Below are 21072 nucleotides of genomic sequence, written 5' to 3'. Positions count from 1 at the left end.
CATTGATCAACAGAAGTCCTTCATCGGCCATAGATTTTGAAACTCCAGATCACAGGTGGTTTGGAAGATTTTTGGGTGCATGGCATATGTTCACATCAGACAGAGTAAGCTAGAGGCTAGAGCTTTGAGGTGTGTTATGGTTGGGTATCAGAAAGGTGTGAAAGGATACAGATTATGGTGCATAGAGCCTAACAACCAAAAAATTATCATCAGTAGAGATGTCCAATTTGAGGAAACCAGAATGCCATATCTTGAGGGGAAATCTGGACAAGAGGTTTCTGAAGTGGAGAAAATGGTTCAGGTGGAGGTGGAGGACATACTAGCTGAGGAAGAAGTAGCATCAGAAGATGCAGCAACTAATGCTGAAGTGGTGACTGAGGTGATGGAGCCAAGCAGATCAGAAAATAATCTGGATGGATATATGCTAGCTAGAGACAGAGCTAGGAGGAATCCAAGGCCCTCAACCAGATATAGTGAAGAAGAATATTTGCTATATGTCCTATGCATTGCAGAAAATATTGAGTATGTTGAGCCTGTAAGTTTCAAGGAGGCTATGGCTTCAAAGGAAAGCAAGTAGTGGATGGAGGCTATGATAGAGGAGATACAGTCATTACTTAAGAATAAGACATGGATTCTTGTGAAGAAACCAGACACACAAAGGCCAGTGAGTTGTAAGTGGATCTTCAAGAAAAAGGTAGAGGCTGGGAATAAGGTCAGGTTCAAGGCAAGGCTTGTAGCTAGAGGATTCACACAAGAAGAAGGGGTGGACTACAATGAGGTGTTTTCTCCTGTGGTAAAACATGCCTCAATCAGAATTTTATTAGCTATAGTTGCACAAAAGAACTGGCATCTGGAGCAACTTGATGTTAAAACAGCTTTTCTACATGGAGATCTAGAGGAGACTATATCCATGGATCAGCCAGAGGGGTTTTTGATACATGGCAGTGAGGATAAGGTATGTCTACTGAAAAAGAGTCTCTATGGTTTGAAACAGGCAAGTAGGCAATGGCATATTAAATTTGATGAGCACATTTAGAGCATGGGATTTGTGAAATCAGAATATGATAGTTGTGTTTACTTTAAGCCTAAGGGTGTTGAACCAGTGGTATATCTGCTCCTATATGTGGATGATATACTGCTTGCTGGACCAAATAAACAAGAGTTGGATAAAGTAAAGGGTATGCTTAAGGAGGGCTTTGAGATTAAAGACCTGGGAAGTGCTAGAAGGATATTGGGCATGGATATAACCAGAGATAGAGCTGGCTCGCCACGCGCGTTGGCCACTTGGCGAGCTCCCGTGCGGCCGTCACGCCCCGCGAGTGGGCGTTTATATCTGTTGAAAAAATATTTTTTTAAATTTTTTTTTAGAATTCCGTGAAAAGTTGAAAAAAAATCCCGTAAAAATACTAGCCGTTTATAGCCGTTTTTTCCTATATTTTAAATTTTTTTCTTTTTTTTAATATTAGGATTTCAATTATGTATTTTTCGTATTTTCGGATGTTGTAATTTTCGTGGTTTTAAATGATTTTATGAACTATTAGTATTAATTTATATTCCAATGAAATATTAATTAAATTTGTTGAAATAAAAAAAATAAAGTTGAATGTATAGTTAATGGATAAGATGGTTAAGATATGGAGGGTTGCGGGTGTTGTCTTTTAGTTAAGGGATGATATAAAAAGTGCAGTGGGACCCATTAATAGTACAGGGATGAGACGATATTGAGACATGGATGTGGATGGCCTTAATAAAACTCCTATTCATGCATTTTCCATGCTATCAAACTAGCCCCTAGTGTGTACTAAAAATTTTACGTAAAATTTAATTTTCATTTTAATTGAATTATGCAAAAAATATTATTTTATCATTCTTTAGACCACTCACAATGGAGGGCAGACGGAGAGGCCTTCTCCATCGGCCTCCATCGCCCCACCACTGCGGCGGAAAGGCCGTCGATTTGCCCCCTCCCTTCTTTCCCGAAAGGCCATTGTTGTATCGGCCTATGCCGATGAGAAGGGCACCTTGATCGGCCCTCCATTGTGGAGCAAGGGCCGATCATCGGCCCTCTCAATTATTATAATTGTTATTTTCTTTTTTGTTTTTTTCAAAATTTTTATTAATTTCTCAATATATACATCTTCTTCCCATCATTTTCACCGATGATCATTTCTAGGTTTTTATTTGTGTTTTTTTTGTTTGTTACTCCCTACGTCCGCCATTAAATGTCTCATTTTTCCTTTTTCGTTCGTCCGTCAATAAATGTCCCATTTCACTTTTACCATATTTGGTAAATGGTCCCTACATTGCACTAACTCATTCCACTCACATTTTATTATAAAACCAATGTATAAAAGTAGGCCCCACATTCCACCAATTTTTCTACCCACTTTACTTTATAAAGTCAAACAATTTCTTAAAACCCGTACAGGTCAAATAGGATGGATGGAGTATTTTTATTTTTAAATGAAGTTTTTTTTTAATTTGCATCTCGTAGTATTCTATTTTCCAATATTGCAATACAACGAAGATTTGCATATTACTCCTTCTGTCCCCCAAAGTTTGTCCCACAAAGTTTGTCCCAATTTGACCCGGCAGTCCGGCACGGGTTTTAAGAGATTGTTTGACTTTGTATTAAATGAAGGTGTGTAGTGGATTAAGGGTCCGCATTGAGGAGATGATTTTCTATTTAATGTCTATTTTTGGTAAGATTCCAAGTGGGACAAACTTTGTGGGACAGATGAAAATGGTAAGAGCATCCGCAGCGGTGTCTCAATACCGTCTCTTAATTGTCTCATCTAGGGGTGTCAAAATGGATAACGGGTATTGGATACCCGATATCCGAACCCGAAAATGTCGGATAATTGGATACCCGAAACCCAATTTTTCGGGTATCGGATCGGGATCGGGTAGTAAGAATTTTGGATAACCCGGCCCGATCAGGTGTACCCGAAATACCCGATTTATTTTTTAAAATTAATAAATTATATTTTTATATTAATTAAAATTTAATTTAATTTCTTAATTATCTTTTAGTTAATACTTATTAGCGTATAAGTAAGATATTAGTGATTTAGATTTTAGGGTATACTCTAAAATTCGCAGCGCCTCTCCTGCTCCCTCGCTGCAATTCCCTCTACCACTGCTCTCCACCACTATTCTCCACTTCTCCTTCTCCTCTTCTTCACAACACCTTCATCTCCTCGCTGCAATTCCCTCTACCGCCGCTCTCTATTTTAAGGATTACTTTATTGTTTACTGAATTGAAATATTATAAAATATGTGTACGTTTTGTTTACTAAATTGAAATATAAATATTTGTTAACTTCTGCAATATATAGAATTGGTTGTTGAAATATATTTGTTTTTTATTTTAAGCAACCGAGCATATATTAAAATAAAGTAGTGATACAACTTTTCATATACGGTAGTACACTTTTCATATAAAATAAATTCTAAAAAGTTTGTAGTTAATTAAAAAAAAATCACAATCACAATCGGGACTGGATATCTAATTTTTCGGGACTGGATACCCGAGTCGGGTATCCAGGTACCCAAAAAAAAATTCGGCTCGGGTATTGGGTATGGGATTTTGGGAATTTCGGGATCGGGTACCCAAAAATTTCGGGTCGGGTATCCGCAGGTACCCGATTTGACAGGCCTAGTTTCATCCCTTCACTATTCACGGGCCCCACTGCACTTTTTACTTCATCTCTTAACTAAGAGACAACACCTGCACCCATCCATCTCTTAACCATCTCATCCCTTAACTATTCATTCAATTTCATTTTTTATTTTTATTTCCAACAAATTCAATTAATAAAAACACATTTCATTAAATAAAAGAAAATTACAATTTCAAATCCTAAAAAAATAAATAAAACACATAATTAAAATCCTTAAAATTAATAAAAAACACATAATTAAAATCCTAAAAAATAAAAAACACATAATTTAAAATACTAGAAATTAAATTATAAAAATTACTCCGACGACGAATCATCCCTCGAAGGCTGTGGCGGTGCCCTCAAGCTAGGTGGAGGCGGAATACCAAGTTGATTTGCCAGATACTCAATGCCGACAAGATAGGCTTGATATTCGGAAGGCATCATGCAGGAAGTGTCAGTCATCGTGTGATACGCTCGGATTTTGCACTGTTTTAAGGCCATTATTTGGTCCGTTTTTTATGTCAAAGTCACTCTACACGTCCATTATTTGCATATTTTGTCTATTTTGGTATTTTGACGTGTTTTGTGAGAAATGTGCATAATTGAGCCGAAAAAGGGAGCCAAAACGCCAAGTTTGGGAATCTGGAGTCAAACGGCGACCGGCGAAGGCGGCGAATCCGAGAAGCCCTAGATTTGTACCCAGTTTTACCATATTTTGAAGATTTTTTCCTTCTACAACAAGGCATGGCTTTTCCCTATAAATAAGGCCTCAAGCTTCATCAAAAAGAGAGAACTTCTACTTGCAAAATAATTCATAGAGATCAAGACCTAGAGTACTTCATTGGTGCAAGGAGTTGTAGAAGGATTTCAAGAACATCAAGAACGACAAGGATTCAACCCACGGGTTTTATTTGCTTTAGTTTTATGTTCAAATTGACTTCCCTTCAATCTATGTTTTTAGCTTATTCAATTATGTGTAACTAAACTCATAGGATTCTAGGGATGTGTTAGTAACGACTTTGGTTATACAAGTTCCGTTTTCTATTTAATATTCGTTTTGTTTTTACTTTGTTTCTTCCCTAAGTAGTTTTGATGCTGCATGATTGAGTGACACAATCGTGTATGATTTAATATAACTTGCTTCATAACTGTGACAAAGTTCTAGCGAGTTAGATCCACTTAGTAGACACTATAGTTAGCTTCTTTTAAAACGACACTGTTAATTGAGAGTGAGGACTTTTTAAGGGTCTTAGGAGCTTTTTGGAGTTACGTGTTAGGATTGACAACCCTAATCTTGTAATCAACGTTTGTTTCGCATGAGCATAACCTAGGTGACTCGTTCTATCAAAGTAATAACTGTGCTATGGTATTGTAGTTGGAATTTTGTATAACCATAACTGTGAACACACATCCCTGGGATTCCCTTATCTCTATTGTCTTTCTCTTGATTTATCTGCTCTTAGTTGGTCTATGCTTTCTATTATTTTCCGTTTTTCAAAAGTTTTCAAAACCAAAATGTTTTTCCAAATAGTGATTGAGTCTCAGTAGAGGATAGACACTTTGTGTTAGTCTTCCCCGTGTTCGATATCCGGTACTAACCTTTAGCTATACTTTATATACTTTGTATACTTGCAGGTTTATTTAGTGCTAATAAAAAGTGCATCATCGTGGCGGTGAAGTACACGGACATTAGGGTGTTCGGGCGGTCGTTGGGAGCCCGCCTTGCTTGATTTGCCTCGACCCCTCCCCCTCCCTCTAGACGCCTTCGCCGCCTTGTTCCCTTGCGGCCGACGTCGTGTACCGGAGGAGCCCCCTGCATCCCCCCTGCATCGGATTTCGGGAACTCAGCCTCTTGTGAGGTGCTGCCTTCCCTGCCATCACTAGACGAGTATTGGCCACCCGCCGTATGCTTCGTGCGTTTCGAGCTCGAGCCAGTGTAGGAATCGACATCGCCAACCCACCTATCAATATAAATCTTTTTGGTGTCTGATTTCCAAACATCAGGAAATCTGAAATCTTTTTTGGTGTCTGATTTAAAGACTCGCAAAGCTGCTCTCAAAATGTCGGCTCCACAGGCTCCGCTTTGATTGCCCCGCTTCCCTCTTGTAGATCCCACAAAATCTTTTGACCTCTATGTCGGCTCGCTCAAAATGAGCGCGAAGCATCTTCAGTGTGCGGCGGACGGCCCCCTTCGGCATTTTTGCGTTGTATACGACGGTGACCTTCTCCCATAAAGCCTTGCGGGTTTGCTAAGTCCCAAGGATGGGATCGTTTGACGTACTGATCCAAGTGTCGAACACCACCATCGTCTCCGCTTCTGTGTATGGATGACGGTTGTCGTCGTCTCCGTCATCCTCCGCCTCCGGAGCGTGTTCCTCCGGAATATCCTTCCTAATTTGGGATAATCCCTGAGTTTGCGAGCTCCTCAAACCCAAGGGAGGGGGAGGATGATATTATGCATCAACTGGAAAAGATGGTGTTTGGTACGCCGGCGTCGCCGAGCCTTGGGTGGACGGCGACGAACCGGAACCGGAAGCAGCACCCAAAACATTGTACATGCTTCCCCAGTCGAACACGTTCAAGTCCGTAGCCGCCGCCCTCGCCGCCGTAGTTTCCATCACCGGACATTTTTTGCAAAAATTGGAGAGGAAAGAGAGATGGTGTTTGTGAGAGTGTAGTGTTTGTGTATGGAAAAAATGGTGGGGGAATTGTGTGTGTAGTGTTATTTATAGATGAATGTAGGAAAAAAAATTTAAAAAAAAAAAACAGACGGAAGGAGCACCCACGTGTCGCGGCTCATCCCTCCACCCGAGACACGCGACAAGACCGATGGCTTGCAGCGGCGTCTCGCTGCGGTCTCGTCTCGCCGGGACAAGACCGAGCCCATAGCGAGATGCCGTTGCAGATGCTCTAAAATGGGACAAACTTTAGGGGACGAAGGATATTTTTTGCATTTAAATTTATCTAATTTGATAACAAATTAAATATAAAAGTGCTAAAAAATTAAAACAAAATAATGATAATGTGGAAATGAAATGGAAATGGAACGGCCCTTCCATTGTGGGAAGATATGCCCTTTTAAAAAATGATGATGTAGAAATAAAAAAAAAGGAAGAAGGGCCCTATGGGAGGGTCCAACCATTGCTAATGCTCTTATGAAAATTTAAGAATAAGAAAATGAATGAGTATATATGAATTGCTTCATTATATTTTATTCGAATATAATTTAGGTTATGGTCGCGAGACGTTATAAGAACGATTTGATATATTTGTATTCTCTCTACAAACTATTGTGTAGAACGCCCCTGATTGCTGGAAGATCCAAACCGTTGTAAAACAATTCAGTCATTTAATTCAATATGGATCAAGTTATGCTTCTTCTTTATCGTTTATGCACCTTCTCTATTATTCTTGGTTGATCATTGTAGGCTTTATATAATTGTTTATTCAATTATTCCAACATTATTTAGTCCCACATGGCAGTATATTTGTCATCTCTGAGTGGACGTGTATAATTCACATATGGGCTTATTAATTTCCATGCAACAATTTATATTATTTAGTTTCTAATTTCAAAGTAAGAGAAAAGATATGCTGCATAATGAATATGGGCGATTGTGAGCGACTAAATCACACGTAGGCCACTTTCCTTACTTTTAGAAATTTACTAACAAAATATAATTCCCTTTCATCTATTTCCATGTCAGCAAAATTATTTATTTTCTTTAATAGCTTTCCTTTATGGATTTGTCCCTTTTCATTATTTATCTTTCTACCAGCGCATGAATATACTATTCCTAAAAAACTTTCTTCTTCACCTAAGCTAGACTATTTCATGGTTAGTTTCTGTTCAAATAAAATAGCTTCGTTTTTTTTTGTTTTACTCTTTAGTTTTGATGATCTTAAAAAATAGTGCTACATTTTTTAATTTAATGATTTAAATGAGATTTAATTTCTCAATGTAAAAGTACGTTTCCAATTACTTTTAACTAATATTGCAAAAGTTTTGGAAGAAAAATCATTAAGGACTCAGATTTTGAATACAATAGGCTTTGAAAGGATGAAATTAATTAGATGCACGAAGTACTATGAAAAAATAAGATGTATTCTTATAAAATCTGTTTCAATACAATAACACCATCAAAAGATTAAAATATTGTCTTAGCAACACTAAGCGAACAGAATTAAAAAAATCACTAGCTATGGACATCAAGCTTTTTCATTTGCATATTCGTTGATGTCGTGATGGTCATCTGCAACTGATCTGAAATATAAAGATGAGAGCAAAAACAGTAAATTAAATTTATTGGTCATTAAAACAACTAAACAATGTAAATAATGGATCCTAACAATAATTCACATACCTGTCTTGCAACTTTGGGCAATTACGTTTATCATGTGATGCACCACGTAGTCCACAGCCACGACAAGCCCTAGTCTTTAAAATTGACTTCTCTTTTGATGATAACATTCGCTTACCACATCCTTTTGATCTTATCTTAGAAGGATCACCAATGTTTTTGGTTTTATCTAAGCTCTTCCTTGTTTGACTTCCGTGCATAGTTGTTGGACTAATACCCATCTCCTTGATTTTACCATGTATGTAATCAAGTTGTTCATCGAAAAACTTTGTCCCCTCGTCAGTCAAAGATGCATAATCAATTAGTGTTGAGGCCTTATAAGATAACTTGGCTCGTCGTGAGATCAAAAATCTTGTTGGATCATCATTGCAGTTTTCATCATCTAATATATAAGCAACACCACTCTTTGCTTCTCGTGTCCATCGCTTAAGAATATACTTGTCAGGTAGTTCAAATATTTGGTTGACACGGAAGAAAGCTAGCATATGTCTGCACGGAATACCATCAAACTCAAATTTCCCACAATTACATGAGATATGGTCACTATTTTTATCATGCATCAGTAGCCTTGGTTTTGAGGACGAACTACTTTGGAAACTCATCACATTGTAAATCACAATATCATCTCTGATAGAGGTCTGTTGCACAAAGTAACCATGACTTCGACTCATTTCATCTTGAAATTCCGTCCATTTTTTTTTCGTTTACACTTTAACCATTTGAGCTTCCATCGGCCAATTTGTTTTGATTTTTGGTTGCTCATTCATGTCAACATGGTCTGCAACTAACTCATTGTGTCTTTAGCGTCTTAGTGCCCGATTGAATCGTGTGATAAAATCCATCAATGAGTTCTTGTGAGAGACATACTTTTTAAAAAATGAATGCGAACTCTCTGATCTTTGACTACTTGACATCCCTGCAAAAAAAACATGACTAAAATATGTCGGAACCCACTTATGCCGCAGTCCATACATCAACAATATCCAACTATTTTGTTCCAAGTTAGCACATCTAATAACCTCTTTCCATCCATTCTCAAATTCCTCAGGAGATGTTGAATTTTTAATAACATTCCTTATGCTCTGATAATGATTTCGGAAAGTCACTGGAGAAATCTTCTATGGAAATTTGTTCAATATGTGCCACAAACAATAACGATGCACTGTTTCTGGCAGAACTTGTGCAAGTGCTTTCGTCATAGCAGGATCTTGATCAGTAATGATTGCTTTTGGTGCATCACTTGGAATAGCTTCCATAAACTTAATAAGCAACCAAATATATGATTCTGTCTTCTCATCACTTAGAAATCCACATCCAAAAACTATCGTTTGATGATGATGATTAACCCCTACGAAAGGTGTAAAAATCATTCTGTACTTATTAGTGTTATAAGTGGAATCAAACACAACAACATCACCAAATGCTCCATAAGCCCTCCTTGATTTAGGATCTGCCCAAAAACATCTTTTGAATATATTCTCTGAATCTGTCTCGTAGTCAAAGAAAAATGATGAATTTTTCTCCTTCTCAGAAGTAAAGAATTCTATAAGAGTTTCAGCATCAATCCTCTTTTGTTCATCCCTTAACTCTCTCTCTAAATTCGTGTCACGACCGCATTTTCTAAGGATAGAAAACATGGTTGATCGCGACTAGGGGAGGATTAAAGAAGTGGGGAAGAAAGGGGAAATAAACGAAACTCGACCATAGCTCAAATAAAATCAGAGTATTATCTCAACAATCAACAACTCCAAATGAAATTATCTTAACAATACACGAACTCAAAAGAAACAACATTCAGCGGAAGCATTCGAGAGAATAATAATATTATGTATGAAGACATAATATATTCGGAACATTTAAAAGCAAACACAAATCTTCACTAGCTCTGCTCAACACCCACCGCGCTCGTCACAGCTCAACCTGCACATTTTTAAAAGAAATGCAGGGTCGAGTACTTGATGCACTCAGTGGACTCATGCCGAAAACATTTTATAAAAAGTATTTATCATGCCACCATTGAGTGTTCTCGGGGTTTAACTTAAAAAAAATGCCCGAGACACTAAAATCATTTCCATTGTAAAATTCGACTGCAGTCATTTTCCCATAGATGTCTACCATATCTGATCCATTGATGACAAGGAATGTGGCCACATTCCAAGTCACTAGACCGGCCGACCCAAAAGACGGCTCACGATCCACATTGGTGTACACTAGCCTGAGTAGGGACTCACTCTCTAGTCAGACCCGAATTCGATTTTCCATAGATAGGTTCCATAGATAAAACAAAACACGGCATGACAAATATTCATTTTCATATAAAAATATACTTAAGGCATTGCCCTTATTTAAAAAGAAAGCCCACCTCGTTTACTTAAATCCTTCACTTGTCAATCCTTTCCATTCTCAAATAGCATGCAAAAATCGCTCTTTTTAAAAGAACATAATATGCAAAAATTAGACTTTAGGAAAATACATTCAATTAAACGAAGCATGCATCATACGAGACGTTAAACCTTACCCTTCGATCTTAGTTAGAAGATTCTGATCTCTTCTCAAAAATAAATGCTCTTCTTCCCCAAAAAGAATCAACTATCTCTCTCTCGACTGTGTGCAACGACTTCCATCTCTCCCTCTTCCTCTCTTCTTCTCTCTCTCAGCAATCTGATCGTCGCAGTGCACTCTCCACATCACCGCTGATGGCGGCGCCGGTCACCGCTGCTGCCCCTGAAGCCTCACCCGCGAGCTCCCGCCACCGCCGGCCTCTTGCCGACGCAGCTGTCAGCCTCTCCTCGATCCAAGCCCATTGTCATCCTCTCTCCGTCTTCGTTCTCTCTTTCTACCGTCATACATCGCCATCTTCCTTCCTCAGTTTTCAGTTTCTCTGTCGGTCAGAATGCAGCCCCGTTGCTGTCACGATTTCCATCGCCGGCAGCCCGCGCTCCTTACTCTTTTCCTCGGTTATACGCAGCGCCGCTACTGTCAAAAAAAACTGCCTGCGTCGTTGCTGCCGGGTCAGCCACTGCACTCTCGGAGTTTTATCAGCCCACTGCTTCTATCCGTGCGAGCCGTCGCTGCCTTGGTGTAATTCTCCGTCATCGTAGCCGCTGTCCGTCATGAGCAGCCGTGACTGCTGTTGCTGACAACAGCCGCTGCTGCTGTCCGCTGCTGTTCGGCCCGTCGCCATCGCTCAGTCGGATCCACGCCGCCGTCCTCGCTGCTGGAACTTGCGCAACCTTGATAGGCTTCGAGTGCCTATCGGTCAGATCGGAGCACCTGTTTGTGGAAATATATGACGGAAAACAGAGAATAAACCTAGCAGCAACTAGGTTAAGCTGGAGGATTTCGAGAATTGAATTTTATTTCATATTTCTCGATATTTTTAGACTCTCTAATGAACTCTTTATATAGAGTTCGGACCCTTCTTGATTCGACTCTACGATTCGGGAAAGAATCAAGAAGAAAACCCGAAAAGATTTAAGTAAATCGATTCTAAACAATCGTTCAAAAAGAAAGGAAATAAAGCATTAAAAATAATATAAAATCCTAACTTAACAAGATATGAAATCTTTGTATCTTGCTGGCCTTGACGCGTTTCTTTTGGGAAGCTCTTTCCTTGCCTGCGCCGGAGACTTGCGCTTCACTTCTCGTCCTCATGTCGCTGGTTCAGCTTGTACGTCCTCACTAGTCGATTGGGGTCTTGTTGTGGGCTGCATAAGTGTTGAGTCCTTATCAACTCCCCCCCTGATAGGAACGACCTTGTCCTCAAGGCGTAGAGAAGGGAAATGTCGTAGCAATCTGTCCTTAAGCTCCCAAGACGGAGCTGCTGGGTTTGACGATCAGTGCGTAAGCCACTGGTGCTGAGGCAGACCATCGACAAGCACTACTCTCTCCTGTGTTGCTCTGATGGGTGAATCAATCGGCTGACTATTTGAGAAGTCCACGGGCAGTTGATGAAGAGGTGTGTCCGAAATGGCAGGTATAAACGGTTTGAGGAGTGATACATGAAAGACATCATGAATGCGACTCTCGAGTGGCAGTTGCAGCCTATATGCGACCGCTCCAATACGCTCCGTGATCACAAAGGGCCCATAATAGCGCCTACTGAGCTTTGCGGAGAGCGGTTTGCCCACCGAAATCTGTCTGTACGGCTGAAGCCGGAGAAGCACGCGATCGCCGACATTAAATTCCACGTGCCGGCGGTGTTTATTAGCAGATTCCGCCATCCGCAGTTGTGCTCGAGCCAGATTCGACTTCAGAGTCTGTAACAGCTTCGTTCGCTCCCCCAAATTGGCAGCTACGATGGCGTTTTTTGTTGGGGCAGCTGGAGTGCCAAATATGTTGGGCGGATCCCTCCCATAAAGAGCTTTGAAGGGGGACATACCAATACTAACATTAACACTGCAATTCATAGCTAGTTCTGCCCATGAAAGATAATCAAACCACTTCTTCGGCTGGTCAAAAGTAAAGGCGCGAAGATACTGCTCGAGGGATTTGTTCGTCACCTCCGACTGCCCATCGGTTTGTGGGTGGTATGCTGTGGTAAACTGCAGCTTGGTGCCACTTGATGTCAAAAGCTCCTTCTAGAAATCACTCATAAATATAGTGTCACGATCAGACAGCAACTTATCAGGAAAACCGTGCAATTTAACGACGGTGTTAATAAATAATTGGGCAACACGAGGGGCATCAAAACCTGTCGGGAGAGCTCACCACCACCATAATCGCAGTGTACCGATGTGAAGGCGGAAGCCCCACGATAAAATCCATTGAGGCAGCTGCCCAAACCGAGTCGGGGATCGGGAGGGGTTGGAGTAAACCCAAAGGCCTATCCTTGGTGTACTTCGTCGCCTGACAGACTGGGCAAGCTGCCACGAATTTACGGATGTCTTGCCGCATTCCCGGCCAATAAAACGAGGATGCCACACGCGCAAATGTGCGCTTTTCACCCGGATGCCCTGCCGATTTAGAACTATGGCATTCCTCCAAAATATCAATTCTTACACAAGAATCACGACTGAGGTAAACGCGGCGTTTGAAGTAAAGCAACCCATCAACTACCGACAAATTTGGTGGACCTGTTCCTGCTGCGATCGACTGGTGGATGTGGAGTAGATCGGGTAGTTTAGTGTTTTCCACCCGCACCGTGTCCAATATCAGTGGCGATGGTCTAGCAAATAAAGCTAGCAGCATGGCTTCCGCACACTGGCCGTCTGGATCTCGACGTGATAAAGCATCTGCGACGCGGTTCGACGCCCCGGATTTATATTCGATCTTGAACTTGAATCCCATAAGCTTTCGAATATAGAATTGTTGATCGGGGGTCTGCACAACTTGAGATAACAAATCCTTGAGGCTCCGCTGGTCACTGCGAATGACAAACTCACGACCCAGTAAATATTGCCGCCACTTTTGGACTGCCTCCACTATCGCGTATAATTCCTTATGATAGGTTGACGCAACCCGGCGTTTAGGGCCTAATTTTTTGCTGAAAAAAGCAAGTGGGTGGCCGTGCTGGAGAAGGACAGCCCCGACGCCGAAATCAGATGCATCAGTCTCGACTATGAATTGAGCGTCAAAATCTGGGAGATGAAGCACGGGGGCGGCGGTCATGGCAGCCTTCAGTGCAGCAAAACTCTCTTCTGCATTAGGCGTCCAAATAAAGGACTCCTTCTTCAGAAGATCCGTGAGAGGGGCTGCAATAATAGAATAGTGTTTCACAAAGCGACGATAATAGCCGGATAATCCCAAAAATCCTCGTAGTTGTTTCACTGTAGAAGGTGTGGGCCAAGCAGTCATTGCTTCAATTTTCGACTGATCGGCACGTAGGTCACCATTGGAGATAATATGACCGAGGTAGTCAATCGTATCCACACCAAATGAACACTTAGATAGCTTGATGTAGAAACAATTAATTTGCAGGATGTGAAGGACTTGTTCCAGATGGGTCGCGTGATCAGCCATGGACTCACTATATACCAAGATATCGTCAAAAAAAACGATAACATACCTGCGGAGGAAAGGTCGAAAAATGTTATTCATCGCAGCTTGAAATGTCGACGGGGCATTGGTCAGACCGAATGGCATCACCAAGAACTCAAAGTGACCGTCATGAGTACGGAAGGCGGTCTTATGGATGTCCGCCACATTCATGCGGATTTGGTGATAGCCGGAGCGGAGATCAAGCTTAGAAAATACTCGTGCCTTATTGAGCTCATCAAATAGTTCATTTGCTGTAGGGATCGGAAAGTGGTCTGGTGTGGTCGCCGCGTTTAGAGCGCGATAGTCCACGCAGAAGCGGAATGTGCCGTCTTTCTTACGGACTAAAAGCACAGGAGACGAGAACGGGCTTGTGCTAGGTTGAATGACGCCCTGTTGCAGCATTTCCTTCACCTGACGTTCGATTTCCGTCTTTTGGAAATAGGGGTACCTATATGGTTTGACATTTATTGGTCGTGTCCCGTCCGGAAGGTGAATCCGGTGGTCCCACTGCCGTGGTGGTGGCAGCAACGAAGGCACCGCGAATACCGATCCAAATCTGCTTAACACCTCTGCTAGTCCCGGATCTTTGGAGAGCAGCTGATCGCTGACCGGCGCTGCTACTGTCTCGACTGGTGTGGGGAGTATTTCGAACAAGTCGCAGTCTTTTTCGAGCCCGATGAGGGAAAATAGATTGTTGTAAGAGATCTGTTTCGGAGGAGCACCATCACCTTGAAGAATAATCGCCCGATCCCCCCACGTAAACTCCATTGTCAAGTCTCGGAAATCAATAGAAACCTTCCCCAAGTCTTGGAGCCACTTGACGCCAAGAATAACGTCGGGACCCTCTACCTGTAAAATAAACAGATCGATGTCGAAAACGTGGTCCTGGAGGGAGATAGGAGTTTTTAAACAAGCATATCTGCAGCGCAGAGAGGCGCCGTTGCCTACAAAAACCCGAAAAGGAGTAATTGAATGAATCGGAAGACTTAGCTGCCACCATCAATCAGTACGGACACTTTAGAGCCATTAATTTCACCGGATAGATGGAGCGAGCGAGGGCGTAACTTCGGGCCGATGACATTGATGCAGGAGACATCCCCTGTTATTACCATATTTTCTGCCTCTTCATCATCCTCGGTGTCTTGCGTGCACTCCGGAATATCGATCTCATCATCCGGTCCCATCAAGACGTAGAACCTGGCATTGCAGACGTGTTCACGGGAAAACTTTTCTGGGCAGTACCAACAAAGGCCCAGCCGTGTTCGTTCTGCACGTTCGGCTGCCGAAATGCGCACTACCGGCACGTTCTGGCGTGGTCCTGTGTTGGCTGATGTGTGCTGTGGTGCGGTGGTGGTCAGTGCCGGTGTCGATTGCTGGCGCGGTCGGTGATCCCGAGCAGCCCAAGACGGCCGAGAGGCCGGTGTTGCAACTGTTGTTAGTTTGTGACTAGCTGCAGAGCGCTGCGCTAGAGCGAAAGTTTCTTCCAACGAAGTCGGGCGCTTAGTGAGCAACTCATTCTTCATAGGCTCATTTAGGCCTGCAATGAACAGGGAAATCAGAGTATCTTCCCCAACGGCTGAGGTCTTCTGCATTATATCCTCGAATACAGATCTGTAGGCTTCCACCGTCGTCGTCTGTCGAAGTTCTGCGAGGCAGCCCACATGATCCACAAAGAGATCAGGGTCAAAGCGATGTTTGACAGCAAGCAAAAATTGATCCCAGGTTCGATTCTTGCAATTGTCCTCCCAATATGTGAGCCAACTTGAAGCCGGATGGTCGAATAAATAAGCCGTGAGGTAAAGGCGATCCTTGAGCGGTGTGAAGTGGTGATTATAGTAACGTTGGATTTTACGAATCCAATCCGTCGCATTTTCCCCATTAAAGCGTGGGGCCTCGGGTTTGACCTTCTGGGGCGGTTCGACCTCAACCCCTGTCGGGATATTGATGATGGACGGAGGAAGTTTCCATCCCCTGGTGGTGGCCGTAGTCACGTTGGTTGTATCAGGCGGTCGGTTCTTCAGACTCACGTCAATCAATAACGCCAAACTCTCCTCGATCCTTCGGTTCTGAGACTCTTGACGGCGCGTGAACGCCTCCAGATCAAACTGATTCGACATCAATTTCTTGTCCTGACTTGCGTAGCGGATCTTCATATCAATAAGCATCTGTGTGAGTTCTTCGTTGGAGTAGGGTGGTGGTGGAGGGGCGTTTCCCTCCAGTGTGTCAGATGTGGTAGCCATCGCAGAGGCGGGGGAAGAGAACTCAATGGGAAAGCACCAAATGATAGGCTTCGAGTGCCTATCGGTCAGATCGGAGCACCTGTTTGTGGAAATATATGACGGAAAACAGAGAATAAACCTAGCAGCAACTAGGTTAAGCTGGAGGATTTCGAGAATTGAATTTTATTTCATATTTCTCGATATTTTTAGACTCTCTAATGAACTCTTTATATAGAGTTCGGACCCTTCTTGATTCGACTCTACGATTCGGGAAAGAATCAAGAAGAAAATCCGAAAAGATTTAAGTAAATCGATTCTAAAGAATCGTTCAAAAAGAAAGGAAATAAAGCATTAAAAATAATATAAAATCCTAACTTAACAAGATATGAAATCTTTGTATCTTGCTGGCCTTGACGCGTTTCTTTTGGGAAGCTCTTTCCTTGCCTGCGCCGGAGACTTGCGCTTCACTTCTCGTCCTCGTGTCGCTGGTTCAGCTTGTACGTCCTCACTAGTCGATTGGGGTCTTGTTGTGGGCTGCATAAGTGTTGAGTCCTTATCAAACCTCCTTCTCAACACGGCAACACCGCCGCCCCATCTCTCTTTTCTAACTCTCTCGGTGGTGTTCTTTAGGGTTTTTTAGAGAAAGATGTAACTTGTGAAATTGATTTTGCCTGTGAACATGGAGAGATATATATGTGTTCCACTCTTGAGATATGGCCGAGATTTACTCATATAGTTGGCATCAATTGTGATAACCGAAAAGGAAGGGCCGAAGGACTCTAAATTGGTGAAATAAAAAGCTGTTTTGGTTTCTCCATAATTTGGGCTTCAAAAAAATAAATAGATTGTGGTAGAATAAGAATAATTGTTATATGTCTAAAATGATATAATCCTTCTACCCACAAACGAAACAAAGGCAAAAATTTTCAGGTACACAAACGATGTGAATACGAGAACAAATAAAAAGGTAGAAAAAGTCAGGGTGTTACAATTCGTGATATCTCTTTCTGTGCAACCTACACTTTCGGGCCCCCCAGATTACATCTCCAATAGTTGCATTTGTTGACAGGTTGGTATATTAGCTTCTGAAAATTGTTGAGTCAACACTCTCTTCACAGCAGAAACACTACGATGTGATCGGAGTAAATGCACCTTTGCGGAGTAGAAAGTCCATGATTATGACCTTCCATAAAGACGCTAACACTCCAGTCAGATTCAGTTTGTTGCTTGACAATGGAGATCTTTGCCTTACAATTAGTTCTAACTTCACCACGAGCTCTTATCTGAATCGGACCACCAGGTGGTGCTCGATTTTTTGAACGAGCTTCATCAGTTAGACCAACTTTAAAGCATACAAATTGTTTCCAAACAACTTCATATGTCATCTTATTCTTTCTACTATAGCTATATCTAGCACTAAAACCAGCTTCACGTGCATACTGATTGAGAATTCAAACGCATCATCTATTGATCCAAATTTCATTCCAATTTCCGGCTTTCGGTCATTTGCAACTTCAGGAATATATAATTGATCGTTCATATTTTCACTCAAAACACTAAGAAAATACATTCAAAATATTAATATAAGCAAACAGAATAATAGAAATAATTAAAAAATACAAATTGATAATTTTATGATAAGCCGGAGGTTCTTAATTGGAGGTTCCTAATTGGTATTATTACAAGTATAGATTCAGTCAAGAGACAATTAAAACACGAAATTATTTAAAAAAATTAATCAAGCATATAATATAAACAAGTAAAACTAAAAAACATGTAAATTATGTAAGAAATTCCAAGCATATATGAAGATCAAGGCTTAAAACTAACCTTATGCTAGCACTCCTCGAGAGAGACGGCCCTTTGAAAGTTGTGGAGAAATAAAAACTTAGGAGAAAACAAACAAAGATACGATAACTAAAAAGAGAAAAAAGGAAAGTTAAAAAAGAAAATAAATAATATTGCTGACATGAAGATAGATGAAAGGAAATTATATTCTGTTAGTAAATTCTAAAAATAAGAAAAGTGGCCTACGTGTGATTTAATCGCTCACAATCGCCCATATTATTATGCAGCAGATCTTTTCTCTTCCAAGTAATACTCCTCATAGTAAATCGCACAATTATTAAAGTTTATAATTTTTCCAATCAATTATCCTAGAGTAAATGCATATTAGTCACTTTTACTATGATTGTCTACGAGTTAGGGATAAACTATAACAATGTCTCATAATTTCTTCTATCTTCTTATTTTATTTTGGATAACGAATTAAGTATTCAAGTTTCCCCTCGAATTATAATATGCATTAAGGTAAAATGTATTGTAATACTAATATCAACTACATTTATTGCGAACATTATCCTCTAATATCACGTAAAAATACCTTCTGGAAGAACTGAAACATGCAATTATCATTTTATTCCAAATTTTATCGACTCTATCTGGAACTATCTATGCCTAACATTAACAATAATATTAATAATAATATACTGCTATAATTATGTAACACAGAGTCAAAATAAATTCATAGTCTATAGATAATCCAAATTATTAAGGCCAACGCCAAATAAAAATATTGGAAAAGTGTTTAAACGCTCCTCAAATAATGCCAAATTTGTCCACTTTCATCTCAATAATTATAAATTTGTGTATTTCCCGAATTATTTTTTCTGTAAGTTGATTAATATTGCTAGATTAATTTTTATAGTAATATACTACAATTTGAAATTAACTGAATAAATTAGATGATAAAAATCTTTGACTTAGTTGAGTATGCATGTAATGAAAACTTCATAAAAGCTCTCTCTCCCTACACCCAAAAACCAAAAACCAAAAAACAAAGGAATCTCCACATTTTCAAACTCAGCTTCTGTCTCTCTTGCCGGAGCTTCACATATTTTGTTTTTTCAACAAACAGTCAAAAGGTGAGACACTTTGTGATCATTTCTTCTTCTTTTTTTGTAGCCATAATTTCAAATCTTTGACTTCATTTCCCATCACGTTTTTGGGCATTTGTTGTTTGAATTAAAGATGCCGCCTTTTTCAGAAAAATCCTCTCTTTGATTTTCAATACCCATAAAAAAAATTTCTACTTCTGCTTCTTGCTTCTCTTTTTCTTCTCAATGTTCTCTTGATCTCAGGTATATATAATATGGACAACTCTGTGTACGAGTGTGCGCGTGAAAATGTTGAAATTGAATCTTGGAGGAAACTTCTTGAAATTCTATTTCTTGGTCGGTGTGAACATTTTCTTTATTTAATTTTTGTATTTGTTGAAGTGATTTGTTTATGTGATTCTACATTTGGGGGCTGAATCTTCTTCAACACTTAATCTCCATTAAGAGCATCCGCAATGGTTAATAGGCCAGCCATAGGCCAGCCATTCTCTCCTCTGCCACGTCAGCAACACTAAAAAACCACCTGCCACGTCAGATTTAGGCCAGCCATAGGCCAGCCGCAATAAAAACAATTCAAAATATACTACATTTACGGAATTAAAATTACGATTAAAATACGGAATTAAATTTAGACACGTGTACGGGAAAATTCATTAATTGCATTTTAAAAAGTTACATAGATAAAAAAAAAAGTACATGCATAATAAAGAAAAAAAACTATCGTCGTGCAGTCCTCCGTGCCCACAACTCTTCAATTATATCCTTTTGAAGTTGAATATGAGCATCCACTTGGCGCATGCTGGCAAATTCCTTGAGTCGGCCGGCTTCATCGAGGGGTACCCCCTGTCGTACACTAGGGGTGGTCGTTCCGTGGCTTGGACCGGCTTCATCGTCACTGACCCAACTAGTCTGTTATACGCCTTCGTCTTCGACGATCATGTTGTGCAGGATAATGCAGGCGTACATTATCTCGGAAACACATCCGACATCCCACAAACGCGTTGGGCCCTTGATTGCCGCCCATCGAGACTGGAGCACACCAAATGCGCGCTCCACGTCCTTGCGCGCCGACTCCTGTCGTTGCGCAAAGTAGGCCTTCTTTTCATCACTTGTTTGTCGGATCGTCTTCACAAAGACCGGCCACCGAGGGTATATCCCATCCGCCAAGTAGTAGCCCATATCATGCCGGTTGCCGTTGGCCACGAATGAGACGGCTGGACCGACGCCCTGGCACTTCTCGTTGAAGAGGGGAGACGAGTTCAGGACGTTGAGGTCGTTGTTCGACCCGGCTACCCCAAAATACGCATGCCAGATCCACAGCCGGTAATCAGCTACGGCCTCGAGGATTATCGTGGGGTTCTTTGACTTGTAGCCGGTCGTGTAGGCCCCCTTCCAGGCAGTCGGACAGTTCTTCCACTCCCAATGCATACAGTCTATGCTGCCTAACATCCCGGGGAACCCATGCTTCTCCCCGTGCATCTGCATCAAATTCTGACAATCTTCGGGAGTAGGGCTTCGAAGGTACTGCTCACCGAAAATGCTGATCACGCCCCCACAGAACTCCTTCAGACATTTCAGGGCTGACGACTCACCGATGTGGAGGTACTCATCCCACATGTCTGCCGCGCCTCCGTAGGCCAACTGCCTGATTGCCGCCGTGCACTTTTGGATAGGGGTGTGGCCGGGTCTGCCAGCCGCATCGTGCCTGAAGCGGAAACACATATATTGACGCTCCAATGCCCTAACGATGCGCATAAACAACTCCCTGCGCATTCTGAAACGCCGCCGGAACATGTTGGCGGGAAACCGCGGGTACTCTGCAAAGTAGTCCTCGTACAGCCGCTGATGTGCAGCTACGTGATCCCGATCAATCACCGCTCGGTGGTGGACAACTGGTGGAGGAGGGCGAGGTATCGCCTGCTGTTCCACCATACGCATGTACCGCTCCATC

General features: G+C 41.4%; 1 protein-coding gene across 1 annotated transcript; it reads right to left on the bottom strand.

Moving 5' to 3' along the window:
* Positions 1-7874: 7874 nt before the first annotated feature.
* On the bottom strand, positions 7875-8751 carry LOC125199062 (uncharacterized). Its single transcript, XM_048097227.2, has 2 exons — positions 8030-8751; positions 7875-7929 (listed from the first exon to the last, which is right to left on the bottom strand). Exons 1-2 carry the CDS (start codon positions 8695-8697, stop codon positions 7875-7877), a joined length of 723 nt encoding a protein of 240 aa, XP_047953184.1. The 5' UTR covers positions 8698-8751.
* Between the last annotated feature and the right edge of the window lie 12321 nt (positions 8752-21072).

The sequence above is a fragment of the Salvia hispanica genome, chromosome 2 (genome assembly GCF_029641045.1).
Source record: "Salvia hispanica isolate PSC_SH4W2 chromosome 2, Shi_PSC_v1, whole genome shotgun sequence".
Lineage (NCBI taxonomy): Eukaryota > Viridiplantae > Streptophyta > Magnoliopsida > Lamiales > Lamiaceae > Salvia > Salvia hispanica.
The sequence above is the reverse complement of the archived record's forward strand: the minus strand, read 5'-3'. Positions and strand labels throughout refer to the sequence as shown.

Coding starts and splice junctions, on each gene's coding strand:
- LOC125199062 (XM_048097227.2), bottom strand. CDS start 8,697: ATGAGTCGAAGTCATGGTTACTTTGTGCAACAGACCTCTATCAGAGAT. Junction 7,930..8,029: donor TGCCCAAAGTTGCAAGACAG/GTATGTGAATTA, acceptor TTTATATTTCAG/ATCAGTTGCAGATGACCATC.